The sequence below is a fragment of the Podarcis melisellensis genome, assembly GCF_964234715.1.
Source record: "Podarcis melisellensis genome assembly, chromosome: 6".
Lineage (NCBI taxonomy): Eukaryota > Metazoa > Chordata > Lepidosauria > Squamata > Lacertidae > Podarcis > Podarcis melisellensis.
This window is the reverse complement of record NC_138538.1, coordinates 35599596-35617159: the sequence shown is the minus strand read 5'-3', so window position 1 is coordinate 35617159 and position 17564 is coordinate 35599596. Positions and strand designations below refer to the sequence as shown.

The 17564-nt window shown below is 44.3% G+C and overlaps 2 protein-coding genes across 2 annotated transcripts in view; both read left to right on the top strand.

Moving 5' to 3' along the window:
* WNT2B (Wnt family member 2B) overlaps positions 1-17564 on the top strand; it is a 42065-nt gene that overhangs the window by 23112 nt on the left and 1389 nt on the right. The window contains exons 2-4 of the mRNA XM_081916440.1: positions 9433-9653; positions 15126-15403; positions 16895-17159. Coding sequence (XP_081772566.1) covers positions 9433-9653; positions 15126-15403; positions 16895-17159 — 764 coding nt within the window. The remainder of the gene's footprint in view (positions 1-9432; positions 9654-15125; positions 15404-16894; positions 17160-17564) is intronic.
* Positions 16227-17564, top strand: part of CAPZA1 (capping actin protein of muscle Z-line subunit alpha 1) — a 78529-nt gene continuing 77191 nt past the window's right edge. Inside the window, exon 1 of the mRNA XM_081916453.1 lies at positions 16227-16230. The gene's annotated coding sequence lies outside the window, so the exon portion shown is untranslated. The remainder of the gene's footprint in view (positions 16231-17564) is intronic.

The following is a 17564-nucleotide window of genomic DNA, read 5'->3' as shown; positions in this document are numbered from 1 at the left end:
AAAAATGAATAAAGCAACTCCTTTTTTATCTGCATGTTTTTATTTTTTGTAATAATTTTTTATTAGTTTTACAATTTAATTTTACATTCACAAATAAAATAAAAAGTGTAGAATTCTCCTAATTCTTGGACTTCCTTCCTTCCCCCCATAAAGGTAAAAAGGTAAAGGGACCCCCTGACCATTAGGTCCAGTCGTGACTGACTCTGGGGTTGTGGTGCTCATCTTGCTTTATTGGCCGAGTGAGCCGGCGTACAGCTTCCAGGTCATGTGGCCATCATGACTATGCTGCTTCTGCCGAACCAGAGCAGCGCATGGAAACACCATTTCCCTTCCTGCCAGAGCAGTACCCATTTATCTACTTGCACTTTGATGTGCTTTTGAACTGCTAGGTTGGCAGGAGCAGGGACCAAGCAACGGGAGCTCACCCCGTCATGGGGATTCGAACTGCCGACCTTCTGATCGGCAAGTCCTAGGCTCTGTGGTTTAACCCACCGCGCCACCTGTGTCCCCCTTCCCTCCATAGAGTCCGCTAATAACAATTTTTGACTACATATCATATCGCCCTCTATTTGTCCATAAAACTCTATTTGTATCTATAGTTATTTTTGCATTGCAAGTATTATTTCACTCCTGCTAAATGTTTTTAACTGTTTATAGTGTTCTCTCAAGTAAGTTACAATTTCCCCCCAGTCCTTGTTAAGGTTTTTATCATCCTGGTTCCTGATTTTTTCAGTTATTTTAGCCATCTCAGCAGAGTCCATCAGTTTTGTTGTCCACTCTTCTCTTGCAGGTGTTTTCTCTTCCTTCCATCTTTGGACTAAGAGTATCTGGGCTGCCGTCGCCAAATTAAGCAACTCTTCCTAAAATTCATTTTCAGGGAGAAAGTGTAGTACAACTTTAATCCATCAAATGGGAGCAGGACATGGACTGAGAAACACATGCCAGAAAAAAACTCAAATGTTGCTTGCCTATTGTGAGTGAGCTCATGGTTGAATTACTGCAATGTCAACCAGTGATTTTAACCCTGTAGTTTGGTAAATCGTAGATCTGTCTTGGTGGGGTGCTAGAACAGCATCTTTTTCAATGGCAGCGAGGGGAAAATTTATTCAACCTGTATTCCTCCATGGGCAGCTTTCCAGGTGATGAGGGGCAGCAGAAATGTTGGTGAAGCAATGGATGTGAAGCACACCTCTGTACAGTAAGCTACGTTGCAGTCATGCAAAAGTCAGAGGTTTCTATCAAGGCAAGCAGGAAGGCCGATCATAGTCAAAGCCAAATCCAGCCAGGCAAAAGCACTCAAAGAGGGCCAGAGCAGAGCTGGTGAGTGGCCTGGGGAGAGTCCAAAGGATGAGACAGAGAAGCTTGATGAGTCACATTTGTCCCCAAAGCCTCAGGTCCCCACCCCTGCCTTACAATGCAATTCCATACTATAGATCAAAAATTGTAAAAGTGAGTGGAGCAGTTTCTGCCATATCTTATCTGTGTGTCTCCCCCTCTCTGTTGCCTGTCACTTTTTAGTTGCCCTTCATATATAGCCTCTCTTTTCTTCAGGAAGTTTGCATGCAACAACCCATTTTATCCAAGTAACAACCCTGTAAGGTAGGCTGCCTCAATTTTCATGGCTAAGAAGGGATTTGAGCTTGTGCTTCCCTAGTCCAAAATTCTTAACCACTGCCCAGTCCTGGCTCAGAGATAAAGGAACCAGATCTCTGTCTGTCTGTCTGTCTGTCTGATATTCATTTCCATTTATGAATCACTTCCCGGAATAAATTTTGAAGCGTTTTCAAAATAAAAATATCAACAATAAAAACAAGGCATATAAAAATATGTAAAAACTATTTAAACAGTTCCACATATGAAAGCAATTCCTTTTATCCTTATTTAATTAATTCCCTTCCACACATGTCTCAAGGCAACGCACAAATGCAATAAACCCCCCCAGCCAAGAACAGTTAAAAGACAACACAGAAAATAACATCAGATATACAACCAACTGAAATCAATTCCACATATAAAAACAAATTAAAACAATTTCATATGCAAAAACAATAAATGTTATGCTATTAAGCCCAATGTAATGTGGTAGCAGCGCACAATGACTAGACATGTAATCAAAACCACATTGATAATATTATATTTCGTATTTTATTCCTTTTTATTTTAATGGATAATTGATAATTCAAATACCAAGTGACGGTGCCAAAAATGGAAAATCATTGGACACATTTTTGCATTAGGGGTCATTTGAACAATGGCATTAAAACAGAAGGTACAACCATAAGTTTTTCACTGGCCAGTCATTAACCTTCCGATTAAAAAATGACAAGGAATAAAATATCTAAAATCTGGTCATTATCTTGGAATTTTGGAACAACAGAATTAGAATCATAGAGGGCTTTTTCAGCCAGAACTGGCCAGAACTCAGTCCCTGCACCTCTCAGGTGGGCACCATTGCCATTCTAAGAGAACAAGGGGCAGGGGTGCCCACTTGAATAAAATATTGGGGGAACCAGGTAAGCCCTGCCCCACATCACATGACACAGTGCACACATACCATTTGAACGGCAATGCACATTAACATTTGAGGGCCTGGCCCCCTCAAATATTTTACTGGCGAGCTCTCAGCCCCTAAGATCTCTCGGCCCCTAGAAGTTGGCTCCTAAGACAAGGGAGACATTCATGTTGAGTTCAAGCACCTCTTTGTTCTATAAAAATAGCACTGCTAAAGAGTATTTGGAAATTATGTTATCCTCATTGAGATTGCATGGTGTATCTTTTTTTTTTTAGTCTGATTTTAACTTTTTATAAATTCATACCTGTTTTAACTTACATTTGAAAAAAAGTAAATGTGGGAGATGACTGTCAAGGAAATATTTTAGCCTTGTGACTAAGGGGAGTTTGCAATTTTGAGAGAAATTGGAGCACAAACTTGGTGCTGGGAAACTGGTGAGAAAGTGGTGGTAGACAAACAGGAAGGCTACATAAGGAATTGGGAACAGAAGAAACTAACTTACACTGAGCCAGACCATCAGGGCACCCAGCTCAGTATTGTCTATATTGAGTGGTAAAAGCTCTCCAAGGTTTCAGACCAGTTTCTCTCCCCAGCCCTAACTGGAGAGGCTGGGGATCGAACCCAGGACCTTCTGCATGAAAAGCAGGTGCTTTACCAACTTAGCCAAGTCCCTTTTGAAAGGGGATCAGCTGGCAACTTAGTTGAAAAAGGAGGCACAGGCCAAAGCCATTAGGCAGTAGGATGAAAAGCAGGAACCCAAAGGGGGAATGTGGGGGAAGATGAGGCAGAAAGCAACAGGAAGGGGCAAATAGCTGAGCAAAGGAAGGGCCACAAGGAATGGGGCGGGGGGACTAGAGTATATAAGAGATTCTCGTGGGGCCTAAGGACTGGAAGGTGAGGCTGGAAGAGCTTGGACAGGAAGGAAACTAGCTCAAAAGTGAGAAAGCCGAGGCAATGGAGAGGCCAAAAGGGGGACCGAATTTCACATATTGAGTTAAACGAACCGTGAAATTTTTGGCTGAAGATCTCTGAGCTTGTGGACAAACAGTGTGGAGCAATCGGAGCCAAGCAACTTCCCCCTTAACACTCTGGTGGAACTACCCCTGATCCTGTTTCAGGAGGGGGGGGGAGCCTCCCTTCAGTGTCATGAGGATGCGCTTAACGTTGAGAGAGGGAGGGAGAGACAGTTGTTTGTAAGGGCTGTTTTTTTTAAGGCTACAGTTCAAACAGACAGAAAGTGGATTAACATCTAAATACAGTGGTACCTTGGGTGAAGAACTTACATTCGTTCTGGAGGTCCGTTCTTAACCTGGAACTGTTCTTAATCTGAGGTACCACTTTAGCTAATGGGGCCTTCCGCTGCTGCCCCGCCGACGTCGTGTGATTTCTGTTCTCATCCTGAAGCAAAGTTCTTACCTGAGGTACTATTTCTGGGTTAGCAGAGTCTGTAACCTGAAGCATCTGTAACCTGAGGTACCACTGTAGTTCTCAAATGTGCATAAATCCAGTTTGCTACAGGCAATATGAAAAAAGCACCAGCAACAATCACACCAGTACATAGGTGCACATTTAAAGCACATTACCTCCCCCCAAAGAATATTGGGGACTGTAGTTTGCTAAGGGTACTGGGAACTGTAGCTCTGTAAAGAACCAACTACAATTCCCAGGATTCTTTGGCAGCATGCTTTAAATGTATGGTGTCTATGCAGAGTTTCAGCTTTCCCGGGATTTGGGGAAGCTTTGCACTAATGTTTAGAAGTTTAGACTCTTAATCTCAGGTTCATGGGTTATACCCCCACAATGAACAAAAACATTCCTGCATTGCAGGGTGTTGGACTAGATGACCGTCTCGGGCCCTTCCAGTGCTATGCTTCTATGTCCTAAATTGTTAATAAAGCTAAGATACTGAGTGAAGAGATCTTTCATTTGCTTCTATGAAACCCATACCCTTCCTCTGTTGCGTCTGGAGCTGGAAGATTCAGTAAAGATTACTGAGAAACTCTGAAGAAGGATATTATCTGGTGGCGATGCAGCCTTAGCTGTCCGCTGCAACCTTGGCTGAACATAGGCAACCATTCACCCCAATAGGTTCACCACACTGTGCATGCAACCACTTGCCTCTAACATCCTGCTAAGTGGTGAAGATTTTACCACACATCTACACCCAGTCAGGAAGTGAGGGAGTCATAAAACTCTCTCTACCACTTGGCAGGGCATCACAGACAGACAGCTCTTCAAGTGGTTACACACACAGTGTGGTGAATGGCCACCAGGCAAATGGTGGAGTGGGCTGATCATCCTAGACTTTTAATGTTCTTCAGTCTGAGGGTCAAGAAAACATTCTGCCCATATCATTCGACACCAGGCTTGGATCCGAAAACCAGCCACGGGCCTGGATAGAGTTCCTCTTCCACAGGCCACAATTGAATCCCTGTCCCCTTCCTCATCCATCCCATGCCTCCTCACACTTGACCAGGGGCTGTTTTCCAGTGCCTCATCTTCTTCCCCCCACCCCCACCTTTTCTGTGTGTTTTCTGGCTGCTGAAAGGTTGATGAGCCAGCTTGTGAAAATAATATGTGTTAGCCAAAACAGCCCTCCCTTGCAAAGGCTGTGGGGAGCAGTGTTTATTATCCACCACGCCAGCCCTAGATGACCTCAACTTCTCACCAGAGTTTAAACCAAATATTTTAAAAAGGAGAAAAATAATGGGCCCTTGTCTTTATCCGCAGAGCTGCGAGCTATCTCTGTGACTAATACAAATGATAGCATATGGTGAGGTGGACAGTGAAATATTGCCCAGGCGTATTGCCTTTTTCGTTATTATTAAAGGGAGGGTCTTAATTCCAGTCTGGGAACTTGAAACACTGGAACCTTACCCAAACCTTTCCCTTTTCAGCCAGAAATGCAGCTTCAGAGGTATTCTCTGAATTCTCTAGCCTAAAGAGAGAGAGAGAGAGAGAAGGATTGCTTTCTTTCTAGAATGAATGAAATGATGCTGTTTGATGGATATGGAAAATTCCATGCTTGACTCAACTGTCTGGGTTACTTTAAGATCTGAAGGGATGCCTTCAGGGCCCTGAAAATGAAGCCTTGAGAATATTAACAACAACCAATGTGATTTGTTCATCTAAGGCAGGAATCCTATCCATTATATCTTGGATCTAAGTCCCATTGAACTTAGTGGGACTAAGATCTGAGTAAACACAGAGAGTGTTCTGCTGAGGATCAGATGCAGCATGCCTGACTATAGTTGTTCATGATAGAAGTAATGCAGTGGGTGAAATTGTACCCAAGATGACCTTGGTTCGTATTTCACCCATGGCAAAATGGCACGTTGACCCTAGGAAAGTCATTATTGTCCTATGAGTCCAGCCTCCTATCTAGAAATGGAAATATAGAATACATGAAATATATGTTTGCACCCTGATCTCTAAATGGTGGAAGGTTTTGGGGTTCTGGTCATGTATCTTAAGTTTGGTTTCCTTGGAGTGGATTTCACTGGAAGTTTGTGGCACTTCTGTGATATAAGGCTTTATTTACACAAATACACCGGCTGAGCATAAGAGGGTGATTTCATAGCATGAACACTCTAGCAGGTCCTGCTTCCCCACTGGTTTTCTAGGGGTTGCCCCTAATGCCACAGCTCTGATTCTCACAGAAAGCAAGCCATGCCTCTGCAGTTCTCAGACTCAGTTCCAAGACCACCCATCTTTCACAGAGATACGTCTTGATGACGTCACCTCAAGTCAAAGGAGAAGAAAGGTATGCCCCTTTGCAGAGGGGTCTCAAGTTTCTGTGGCAACACATCACCTGTACTTGGCTATTTCTTCAGTTTAGCCTCCCAACAAAAGGGAATCACACTAAGCTTGTCCACCCTGTTTGACCTAGTTGCCAGTCTCATTTGACACGCACAGTCACAGGGTTCATAGAGGTGACCTTCCCAAACCCACTTAGTTCATCCTCAGACAATACTATCCTACTCTTTCAGGGCTGCTTGTAAGGATTGCTGAAAAACAGTAGGAAAGGTGTCCTCAACACTATATAAATGATACCGTATTGGCCTGAATATAAGCCACACTTTCCCCCTCAAATTCAAGCTGTGAAAAGTTAAAGTGTGGCTTATATTTGTGAGCCTTATGGCTCCCCACCCCCCGGAAGCAGCCCACCCACCACTCCCAAGCCTCCCCTAGCCACCTAGGGAAGGGGGAAGGGGGGGGAGGCCTCCAGCAAAGCCATGCAGCCCCCCCCCCCAGAGCAGCCTGGGAGCGTGGGGCAACAGCATGCAGCCCACCCCACCCACTGCTCCCAAGTCTCCCTCAGCGCCAGCTTGCGGAGGTAGTGCTGGGAGTGCCAGAAGGCAGTAGTACCAGGAGGCCGGCACACAGCATGCTCAAAAGTGAGCGCCAGTGCCAACTTGGGGAGCAGGGCACTGAGCGCTGGTGCCAGCTGCCCCCACCCTCTGTTCAGGGCAGTAGTGCTGGGACCCACAAATAAGCCTTGAATTTTAAAGGTGTGGCTTATTTGCAGGTGTGTCTTATATTTGGGGCAATACTGTAATAATTATCACCATCTACAAAATTCTGACTAGGCAAATGTAACTGAGTAGTACAATAATAATCTGCAGTGAGTCTCATGATAGCTGGTGTTTCACTCTCTGGAATCATACAATAACCTTTTTAAAAAATTAGCCTTTTGTCCTACAGGCTCCAGCTAAAAACAAGTTCTTGTACAAGAAAGTGCTTTAAAGTGTTTTGTTTTGGTATGAATGGTTCATGGGTTTGGAATTCCTCAAGCTGGCACCAGCACTGCACTTGCAGAATGTACCAGGAATCCTCAACCACCAAATGACATCTCTGAAATATACACCTTGCTGCTCTGCCTTTTAGTGCTGCTGCGTAATCTTGCTCTTCAACTTGCCTGGCTCCTAACACTATTAATTCAGCAAAACGTTGCAGGTTCTTTTGAGCCAGGGCATTGGCTAGGGATAATTTTGTTAGACCCAAAGCAGCACCCTGATGGCTCAGCAATGCCCTGTCCCTGTATTGACTGCACCCCCACCCCCGGGTCTGTCTGGAGTTTTAGTGTAAGACCGGCATGTTGGCAACTCAAATCCAAGTTGGAACGTGGTGCAGTTTTTACTCCTACAAAATTCTCTTCCCTCGGGGAGAAAAACTTGTACAGAAGGATTAAATAATAATAAAAAGGTCTGCCTTGTTCTATCAGCTTCAGACGCAGCCAAAAAGGGGGGCGGTTGGAATACGTCTAACATCAGGATATAATGAATTATATATTCTCGGAGAAGTATTTTTTTATTTTTTAAAAAAATCCAGACTGTCAATGCTGGATTTCAGAACAGTAAGCTCATATAAAAGGTCCCAAAATGGCAGAGGCATGGAGCGGGCAGGGGGGAGAGACTGCATTTTCCCAATGAGAAAATATTGCAGTTGCATAGATGGAAAAATGCTACTGCCCTACAGCAGAACTACTACCCCCAAACAAACAAATAATCGCAGTGCATTTAGAGTACCCTGAAATTGCCAGAAAGCCCACCCCAAAGGCATAGAAAAAACCACACACCTTTGTTCGGTGTGCATCTGTAATTTGCACCGGGTCAGTATTTCCTAACCAGTCTCCATTCATCCAGATCTTTAGACATAGCCAAGGGTGAAGAACCTGTGGTCCTTCAGATGTTCTGCTTTGAACATCCTTGACTATTGGCCATGCTGACTGGCCTTGGTGTCAGGTGTTTTCAGTGGGGGAAACAAATCCTCCAAATAAATAAATAAGTAAACCTAACTAACATCAGGAAACAGGTCTATTGTTGCTGGTAGATGTGGTAATGAAGCCTGGAGAAGCCAGATCTATCTACTCTCTGTTGTTTCTCAATGGGTAGAGTGGCTGTCCAACTCCAGGTGGACCTGGCATGAAGACAATGTCTTCCCTTCAGTTCTCCCCCTGGCTCCTTTTACCTCCATTTGCACCAGCCCTTAATTAATTGCATTGCTGCCATAATTGGCTTCACAGCCCCCAGCCTACTGCACTTCCCTTAAAAAGGTAACACCCAGGATAACAATAGACTATCTTTCAAGATTGTCATACATTACTCTACAACCGGCAGAGTTGGAGTAGGACCGGGGAGACAAGGGTTCAAATCCCCACTCAGTTATGCAGCTCATCTTGGGCTAGTCACTGTCTCTTAGCTTAACCTACCTCACAGGGTTGTTGTGAATATAAAATGGGGACGAGGAAAATCATGCGTGCCACACTGAGCTTTGTTGAAGCAGGGTGGGATATAGATTAAACTAAAAAATAAAAATGATTATTTAAGTAATAACTATTAATATTCACTGCTTTGTTTCTGGTGCCTGCTAAATACTTCTTTGTTTAGGCAAGCTCATCTGGATAGGTATCTTTATTATGTATGGTTTAAGGTGATGTACATTTTTAGCAACTGCTGGTTTTACTTAGATTTTGACAAATATTTAAGTTAGATCGTTTCTAATGTTCAATTTTTACAAACACTTTTTACTGAATATTTTATATTCTCTGTAAATTGCATAGAGGTTATGGATGATTAAGCAGTCTATACAACCTGGGTTTTTATTTTTTTAATGAAAATATAATAATTTAAAACACACATTTTATTTTTATTCTTAGTATATTTTAATTTCTTTTATATATATAGAATCCATTTGTTTAAACGGGATATCAATAATTAGAAACAAATAAATAGCAGTGTGAAGCAGCCCTAAGTAAGCGCTTGGGCCAAAGTCAAGAAATAGGAAACTGCCACTTGGAGGAAATGTGTCATTGACCCAGCTGGCCCCCTTCATTCTATCCACCAGGAGCTGCTAGACTTTGAACCAGTTGGCAGTTGTGTCCTGCTCTTTTTACAGGGTCACTTTCTCTCTCCCTGCAGGTACATTGGGGCCCTGGGGGCAAGGGTGATCTGCGACAACATCCCTGGATTGGTCAACAAGCAGCGACAGCTGTGCCAGAGTTACCCAGACATTATGCAGTCCGTTGGGGAAGGAGCAAAAGAGTGGATCCGGGAATGCCAGCACCAATTCCGTCACCACCGCTGGAACTGCAGCACTTTGGACAGAGACCACACAGTCTTTGGCAGGGTCATGCTACGAAGTAAGTCCCCAGAGCAGCTCGCCTTTTTGCAGAGAGCCCCACTGAATGGTGCAGCATAGGAATCTTTGACCTGTGATTATGATGTTCTCGTTTGAAAAAGGTCAATGTTGCCTGTCTCTCTGCGCTTTATTTATTAATTACTGATTTATCATTCCTATGAGGCATTTCAAACCGACTTCCTGCATCATGCTGGCATCCGCCTGTCTCGAGAGACAATGGAGGCTGCCTCCAAGGTAGGGCTGCCATATTTCAGAAAGTGAAAATCCAAACACAAAAATTGTTGAGCTTCTCATAAAAATTAAGTTTCAGAGCTACTTTTTCAGAATTTGCCAAAATCGGCACCTCCGACATGGGTTGCCATACATCCGGATTTTCCTGGACGTTTCAGCAATTTCCGCCCAGATGCTGTTCCCGATGGCTGAATCCTGGGTATGTCCCGGAAATTCTGGATGTATGGCAAGCCTACTCCAGGGGTGAAGCCAAACTGCTGCGTTAGCAGCACTTATCTCTCCAGGCCGCAAGCTTGTGCAGTGTGTATGGAGGTCCTGGTCTGCTTAGATGACAAGACTACCCTCTTGGCCTCGTTGATGTGGTCCAAAGGAAAGAAGAAGAACATGTTTGGCACCAGCTTGACTTCAGGGGTTGCTGGAAAGAGGCATACAAGATGCCATCGCACTGTTTTAGGGACTCCACTCTGGATCTATGTAGGGTTTGCTCCTTAGACTTTTAAAAGAGTATTAGACAAATTCCTGAAGGACAAGGCTATCAGGTCTACTAGCCATGATGGCTATGGTATATCTCCACTTTTGGAGGGAGTATGCCTCTGAATAAGGGACGCGGGTGGCACTGTGGGTTAAACCACAGAGCCTAGGGCTTGTCGATCAGAAGGTCGGCAGTTTGAAACCCTGTGACGGGGTGAGCTCCCGTTGCTCGGTCCCTGCTCCTGCCCACCTAGCAGTTCGAAAGCATATCAAAGTGCAAGTAGATACAGTAAATAGGTACCACTCCGGCGGGAAGGTAAACGCCATTTCCATGAGCTGCTCTGGTTCGCCAGAAGCGGCTTAGTCATGCTGGCCACATGACCCAGAAGCTGTACGCCGGCTCCCTCGGCCAGTAAAGCAATATGAGCTCTGCAACCCCAGAGTCGGCCACGACTGGACCTAATGGTCAGGGGTCCCTTTACCTTTACCTTTTATGCCTCTGAATACGTTTCTGGTGAACACAAGTATGGAGGGGAAGTGGCAGGCATGATGCTGCTCATCTTAATCACTTGGCTGGCTGCCATAGTTTCCCCCCGCTGTCATTTAATAAGAGATCTGCAACAAGTTTTTACCAAGCTGTTTATTGTCTAGGTGGGTTCACTGTGAAATAATTTTATTGAAAATCTTGAATGCTGTGGGTTTAGCACCTTTCCAGGCTTCAGGAAACAGAAGCAAATAAAATGGATGACTTACTTATTATTTTGAATTTAAGATTTATGGAAGCAGGTACAACTTTACAAGGACTTGAGGTTGGCAATATCCTTAGCATAATTTCACAGCTTATGCACGCCAATTCAGAAAGAAAGATCCCCACATGGAAGTAGCCCTTATGAACATGAGAACATAAGAAGATCCTTCTGGATTAGGCCAATGGCCCATCAAATCCAGCAACCTGTTCTCACAGTGTCCAACCAGATGCCCATGTGAAACTCTCAAACAGGACCCAAGCAGAAGAGCACTCTCATCTCCTGTGATTTCCACCAACTGATATTCAGAAATAATGTTGCCTCCGACTGTTATTGCATTCATCATGGCCAGTAGCCTTTCTGTGTCGCTCCATCTGCTGGATCATTTCGGTTGCCCTATTCTGAACCTTTTCCAACTCAACAAAATCCTTTTTGAGGTGTGGTGACATGCACACATATATGCAAATGTGTACAGAGAGAACAGGGTGGATAAGCAGAGGGAGAGAGTTTGGGAGTTTCTTAGAATTGGAACTCTTCATACCTGACTGGGACAGACTCACATTTACGAGACACGTCTGCAGGCTTAGCATTTAGCTTTGTCCAGGAAGGAAGAATCTTTTGCTAATCGCTGTGGACAGAGCAAGGCCTAAATTACCCTGCATGATGTCTTGGCTTCTCCTGTATACTAAGCAAACAGTAATAGGATATGTCACTGTGCTGGGAAGTAGCCACTTCAGAATAGGAGAGAACACCTCTGGAAGCATGAGCTTGAAAGTAAACTGTAACAGGATATATAAATATTTGGCTAGCGGGAGCTGGCTGGGAATCAGCTGCTGGGGCAAAGTTTGTAGTCACCCTGCATAGTGCAAAAGGCCAAGCCACAGCTTTGACCTTCCTCTCAAAGAGGGACTGTGGTCAGGGAGTAAAATGCACCCCTGTGGAAGGCCTCACACATCAGTGTCTAAAAGCTCCAGTGTGCCCTGCACTGGCTGTGCCGATAGATGTGTTTCAGCCCTGCTCCAAATGTTACAAACACTTGCTTTAAATGATACACAGGGAAGCATGCAGGCGCAGAAAGTCGGTGTGTAGTGTGTATAGAAGTGGTTTTGTGCACTACCCCAATGTTCTTCTCAGTCTACATACAAGTATAGGTAAGTGCATAGACACCTATTTGTCCATGATTTTTACAAAGAAAATAGTGCAGGGACAGGATTCACATCTCCATAATGCCTTTTACCATAATGTTGTGCAATGTGAGACTGATATAGGCTAACACCAAATCAGTAAGTTTGCCTACCAGATAAGCATCTCAGCCTACTTACATCTAGTGTGCGAAGTGTTAATATTCGGCAGGAGCCTGCCTTCTCTTTGCAAATTTGATTGTAGTCAGGTAGTCCATTAACAAAACAGTTTTGTATCTGTAGTCTATTTTGCTTCCACGTTTGAGCTGATCTTTCTTTCTGCTTGGCAGATTGAATATAGTATAGTTGTTTTCCTACTCCCTTTAACATTGTGGTACAAGATGTTATGGGATATGCCATACATCTCACATAGTCCCTAGCAGGGAATCTTTTTAATGATAGGCACGCTGCTTTAGCACAAGTTATGCATGTGAATATGCTTAATGGAACCTTGTCTTAAGTTAAATCAATAAAAGCCAAGCACTGTCCGGCTGATCTTACCTTCGGTCCCTGTTTCTAGAAAGCAGACCTGCCACTTGCTTCTCCAGCTTCTGCTGAAGGTTGCTAGATTGCACCACTGGCTTTGAAGCTGTTATCCGAAGGCTGCGTCTGAGGAACGCAACAGTGTGGTTTTGATTTGCAGCTGTTTTTATGGCCATTATAAAAACAGATGCGAACTCAAAGCAGAACTATAAAATACCAGGCAGCATCCTGCACTGCATGGGGACTTGCCAGGCGATTTACAGCTTCTGGAAGGAGCGGTACTATATATGCATTTATCCAAAAAAAGACAACAGCCACCCAGATATGATGGGAGGATCGTGCTGTTCAGACTCAGGGGGTACAAGGAGAGAGGTGTGGAACCAGAAAGAATAATTTCTACAGATGCATGCAAACATGTGAACAAAGAAGTCCCAAGATATTCGAACCTTGGCACATTGTGGAGATGAAGGCAGGCAGACAGAGGATCAGACAGACTCTCCAAAGAAAATTAAAAACAATATTGAAATTCCTCATCTTCTGTCAGCAGACCTTTCTTCATTAGGGCCCTACACCCTTGTCTTCCAGGCTGCTTCTCAAAGACATTTTACCTCCAAGAAGTCCATTTCCATGGCATCCTCTTCAGCAGGACCTTCACTGTTGCTTGATCATTGAATTTACCCAACTCCAGTCCCTGCTCAAAACCAGAAAATAATCTAAAGATCTCAGATGCCTGACTTTGTATGCCTTGTTTTGTGCATCATCAACATAGTGAATCCATGGCTCATCAAGGTAGCAAGTGAGCCTTACCTTTCTGTCTTTGTGTCCTTTGTGTCTCGTCAACTTGTGTTGCACCCCCCAGAATATCTCCTCTACAATGGTTAACATAGTTTCATTGTTATCCTTGCTAGGCTTGGGGTGCCAATCAAATAGCCGATGAAATAAGCATCTGATATTTTACTGTTATCACATATTGCCAACTATCCCATGAAGTCCAAAATGTTCTTCTGTAGGTAATGGCATGTACTTTTTATTGGATCACACTGACCACAAACATCCCCTTCCTGATAGCTTCCATAATCTTCCCTGTTATATCCCTACCCCAAATGAGAGTCAGTGTGGTGTAGTGGTTAAGAGTGGTGGACTCGTAATCTGGTGAACCGGGTTCATGTCTCCGCTCCTCCACATGCAGCTGCTGGGTGACCTTTGGCTAGTCACACTTCTTTGAAGTCTCTCAGCCCCACTCACCTCACAGAGTGTTTGTTGTGGGGGCGGAAGGGAAAAGGAGATTGTTAGCTGTTTTGAGACTCCTTAAGGAGGTGAAAGGCAGGATATCAAATCCAAACTCTTCTTCTTCTTCTACCCCAAAAGAAACAGCTGGGACTGATCTCTGCTAAAGGATAAACTAAAACCCTTGTATACAGCAGCTTCTCCTACAGGCGATTTGCTCTTCAAAGAAGAACTAGTAGAGTTGAAAAAAGAAGGGGAAAAAACATCCATAGAAAGAGCGGCACAGCTCACAAAAGCCCCAAAGTCTCACAGTTATTACCATAACTGAATGTAAAGACTGGCTTTTGTCTTTCATGGTTACTACTATGGATGCTTTATTTGCTTAATTTCATTTTAAATAACAATAATGCATGTAATTACCAATAGATCAATAATGTTTTGGCTGCTCAAATGACCAGCACTGCTCCCCTGAAACAGACCTCTAGGAGTTCCATAAACCTTATGGCTTGGAATGCCTCTATAGTAAAAAGCCCAGACTCTCCTCATAATAAGTACTGTTCTCTATGATTTAATGCTTTACTTCAATTATTAAATATTTGCATACTCTCTCTAAATTGCTAAATATGTACAGATGTGAAAAATAAGAAGGGAGAAAAAATGTTGAAGAGATAGCTGTGATTAGTGAAGATTGCTAAATATCATGAATGCACATAGACTAGATTAAAATTAGATTACAAAATCAGTTCAGAATGGAGAAAGAGAAGGTAAGAGGTTCCAAATATATATACTTCAACTTCACATTGAAAGTTAGTTCCAGCGGTTTTTCTTATAAGAGAACAATGGCAAATGTAGGAATCCAATTTGTAAGATTTCTTAAGGAAAAAACCTGGAAGTAATGATCTCATTGTGCTCGGTTGACTGCACTATTCTAAGTGTGTTTTAAAAAAGAAAAGAAAGGGTATATCAAAGACTTTGATCTTAAGCAAAAGTACTTGGAAATTGATCTGAATCAGTGTTGTTATTGTAATTTATATACCGCCTTTTATCCAAAGATCTCCGGACAGTGTACAAAACAACTTAGCTTCTGACTCCTGGCTCACTATTCTTGTTTCTTGTTTCCCACCCATTTGGCAGGTAGCAGGGAAGCTGCCTTCGTCTATGCAATCTCCTCCGCTGGAGTTGTATACGCCATCACCAGGGCTTGCAGCCAAGGTGAGCTCAAGGCCTGCAGTTGTGATCCCCACAAGCGGGGTCGCTCGAAGGACGAAAGAGGGGAGTTTGATTGGGGGGGCTGCAGTGACAACATCAACTATGGGATCAAATTTGCAAAGGACTTTGTGGATGCCAAAGAGAAAACAGTGAAGGATGCCCGGGCCCTGATGAATCTGCACAACAACCGCTGTGGCAGAACGGTTAGTAGCATGAATTCTTAGCAGCTTGGCAGTGGCTGATATGAGTCGTCCTGTATGGTTCAATTCAGTTGTTGTTGGTGGGAGGGCCCGATATGGGGCGGGGTTGCTTATCTGCCTTCCTAACACAGAGCATTGCTGCCAGTTCCTGACAGCCGGAGGCAAGCCAAAGGGGAGCTCAGCATGGTTTGGGTGCAGCGGCAAGAGCATAAGATTGGTTCTGCCACCTCAGGCACATGGTGCTGAGCATCCTACAACTCACCCTCTCAGGAACTGGCAGCAAGATGTAGTGCCGGGAAGGCAGGTGAGCAACCCTACCCTGCCTGTGTCACCCCACTGATAGTGCCAGCTAATAATTTTGAATAAAACCACCCAGAGCCCTTTCTGTGCTACAGATCTCAGCCCGTGGAAAACACTGACATCTCAGATTTAATCATTGGAGAGAGAGACCTGGAGTTTTGTTAGTGGGGCTCTAGTCCTTTGGACAAGAACAAGGCCTCATTCAGCAGCAACTCCCTTCCCCTCATTTAGACCGGGCTTCCTAATCAAAATAAGCCAATGGATGGGAGTCTGTGGCCTTCCAGATGTTGTGAGACTAGCTGCCATCATTCCTGGCCATTGACTTTGCTGGCTATGGTTGATGAGAACTGCAGTCCAATAACATCTGGAGGGCCACAGGTGCTCCATCCCTGGCCTAAGAAGAGTTTAAACCAGGGGTGCTTAACCTGTTGTTGGACTTCTATCAGTCCCAGCCAGTTGGCAAAAGGTAGGGATGGGGAAATCATGCCATACTCAGCCACAGACCCAAGGAGAGATTTGGCTTTGCGCTGTGTCAAACATTCTGCCAGTGCAAGCATTTCAGCTTGCCTGACAGAATGACCCCCCCCTCTCCTCCCCCACTGTGATGCTGTTCTGGGGGATTCTACACACACACACACACACACACACACACACACCAATTTCAGGGGGCATGCAGAGGAAGGGGTGAAGCCCTGTTACACAAGTGGAAGTCCTTGCATTGGCTTCCACTGATGGCTTTCATTAGTTGAATCCCTTCCATGCCTGCATGTGAATACAATCAATTTCTGTTCTGTCAAGCTGGCATTCTTTTTAGCCAGAAAGGCGTGCCTCTGTAGCATCATTACAGAAAATTTGCCTCCATTCCTGCAGTGATAGTTATCCATTTCAGCACAAGCATTTTCCATCAGGTCATTAAAGGTTCCCTAGATTTGCTTCCAGTTGGGATGAATCTTGGCTCTAATAGACTAGTCCAAGGATTTTGACAAAAGAAGAGCTGCAGGTATTGTTCACAGGGCTGGCGGGTCTTTTCTATAACTAGTGAAAATGCCCTAAATGGAAACATAGGAGAGGTAAGCAAGGCAAAAGTGTCTGAGGCAGCGATAACCAACACAGGAGCATTATTAAAGCAGTTTTTGTCCATAATGGGAACACGTAGGGTCATTTATAGGGTTGATACTGTCTCTTCTGTTCCAGGCTGTGAAGCGCTTCCTGAAACTCGAATGCAAATGCCATGGTGTCAGCGGCTCCTGCACTTTAAGGACTTGCTGGCTGGCAATGTCGGACTTCCGCAAAACAGGAGACTACCTCCGGAAGAAGTATAACGGTGCCATCCAAGTAACTATGAACCAGGATGGCACTGGGTTCACTGTGGCCAATAAAAACTTCCGCAAACCCACCAAAACAGACCTTGTATATTTTGAGAATTCACCCGATTACTGTGTGATGGACAAGTCTGCAGGTAAATGGCTCCTCTGACCAAACAGCAGGCTTTCTGTGCCCTTACTCGCTAGCTGTCCTTCTCTCATGGGGACCAGCAATTTTATTCTAATCATAAATGCCCAGGATATCTTCAACATTGGGGTGAACAGCATGCTCCCCCACACTTCATGACAGCAGGCTAGTTTAGGGAGTACACAGGGTTATGGGTGAATAGCACACACAGCAGAGTGGCAGGCAGGGGTTCAGGAGGACTATCTGGTGTCTCTTGTCAATGCCCCATCATGACCCGCAGCATCTGCCACTTGGGACAGCTGCCTCACTCTTCCTAATGTTAATGCTGGCCCTGATGCATTTCCTGCCTTGCCCAAGCCAGTTTATTGTTGTAGCACATTATTAAGACTGGGCATATATTCATTCCCAGGAA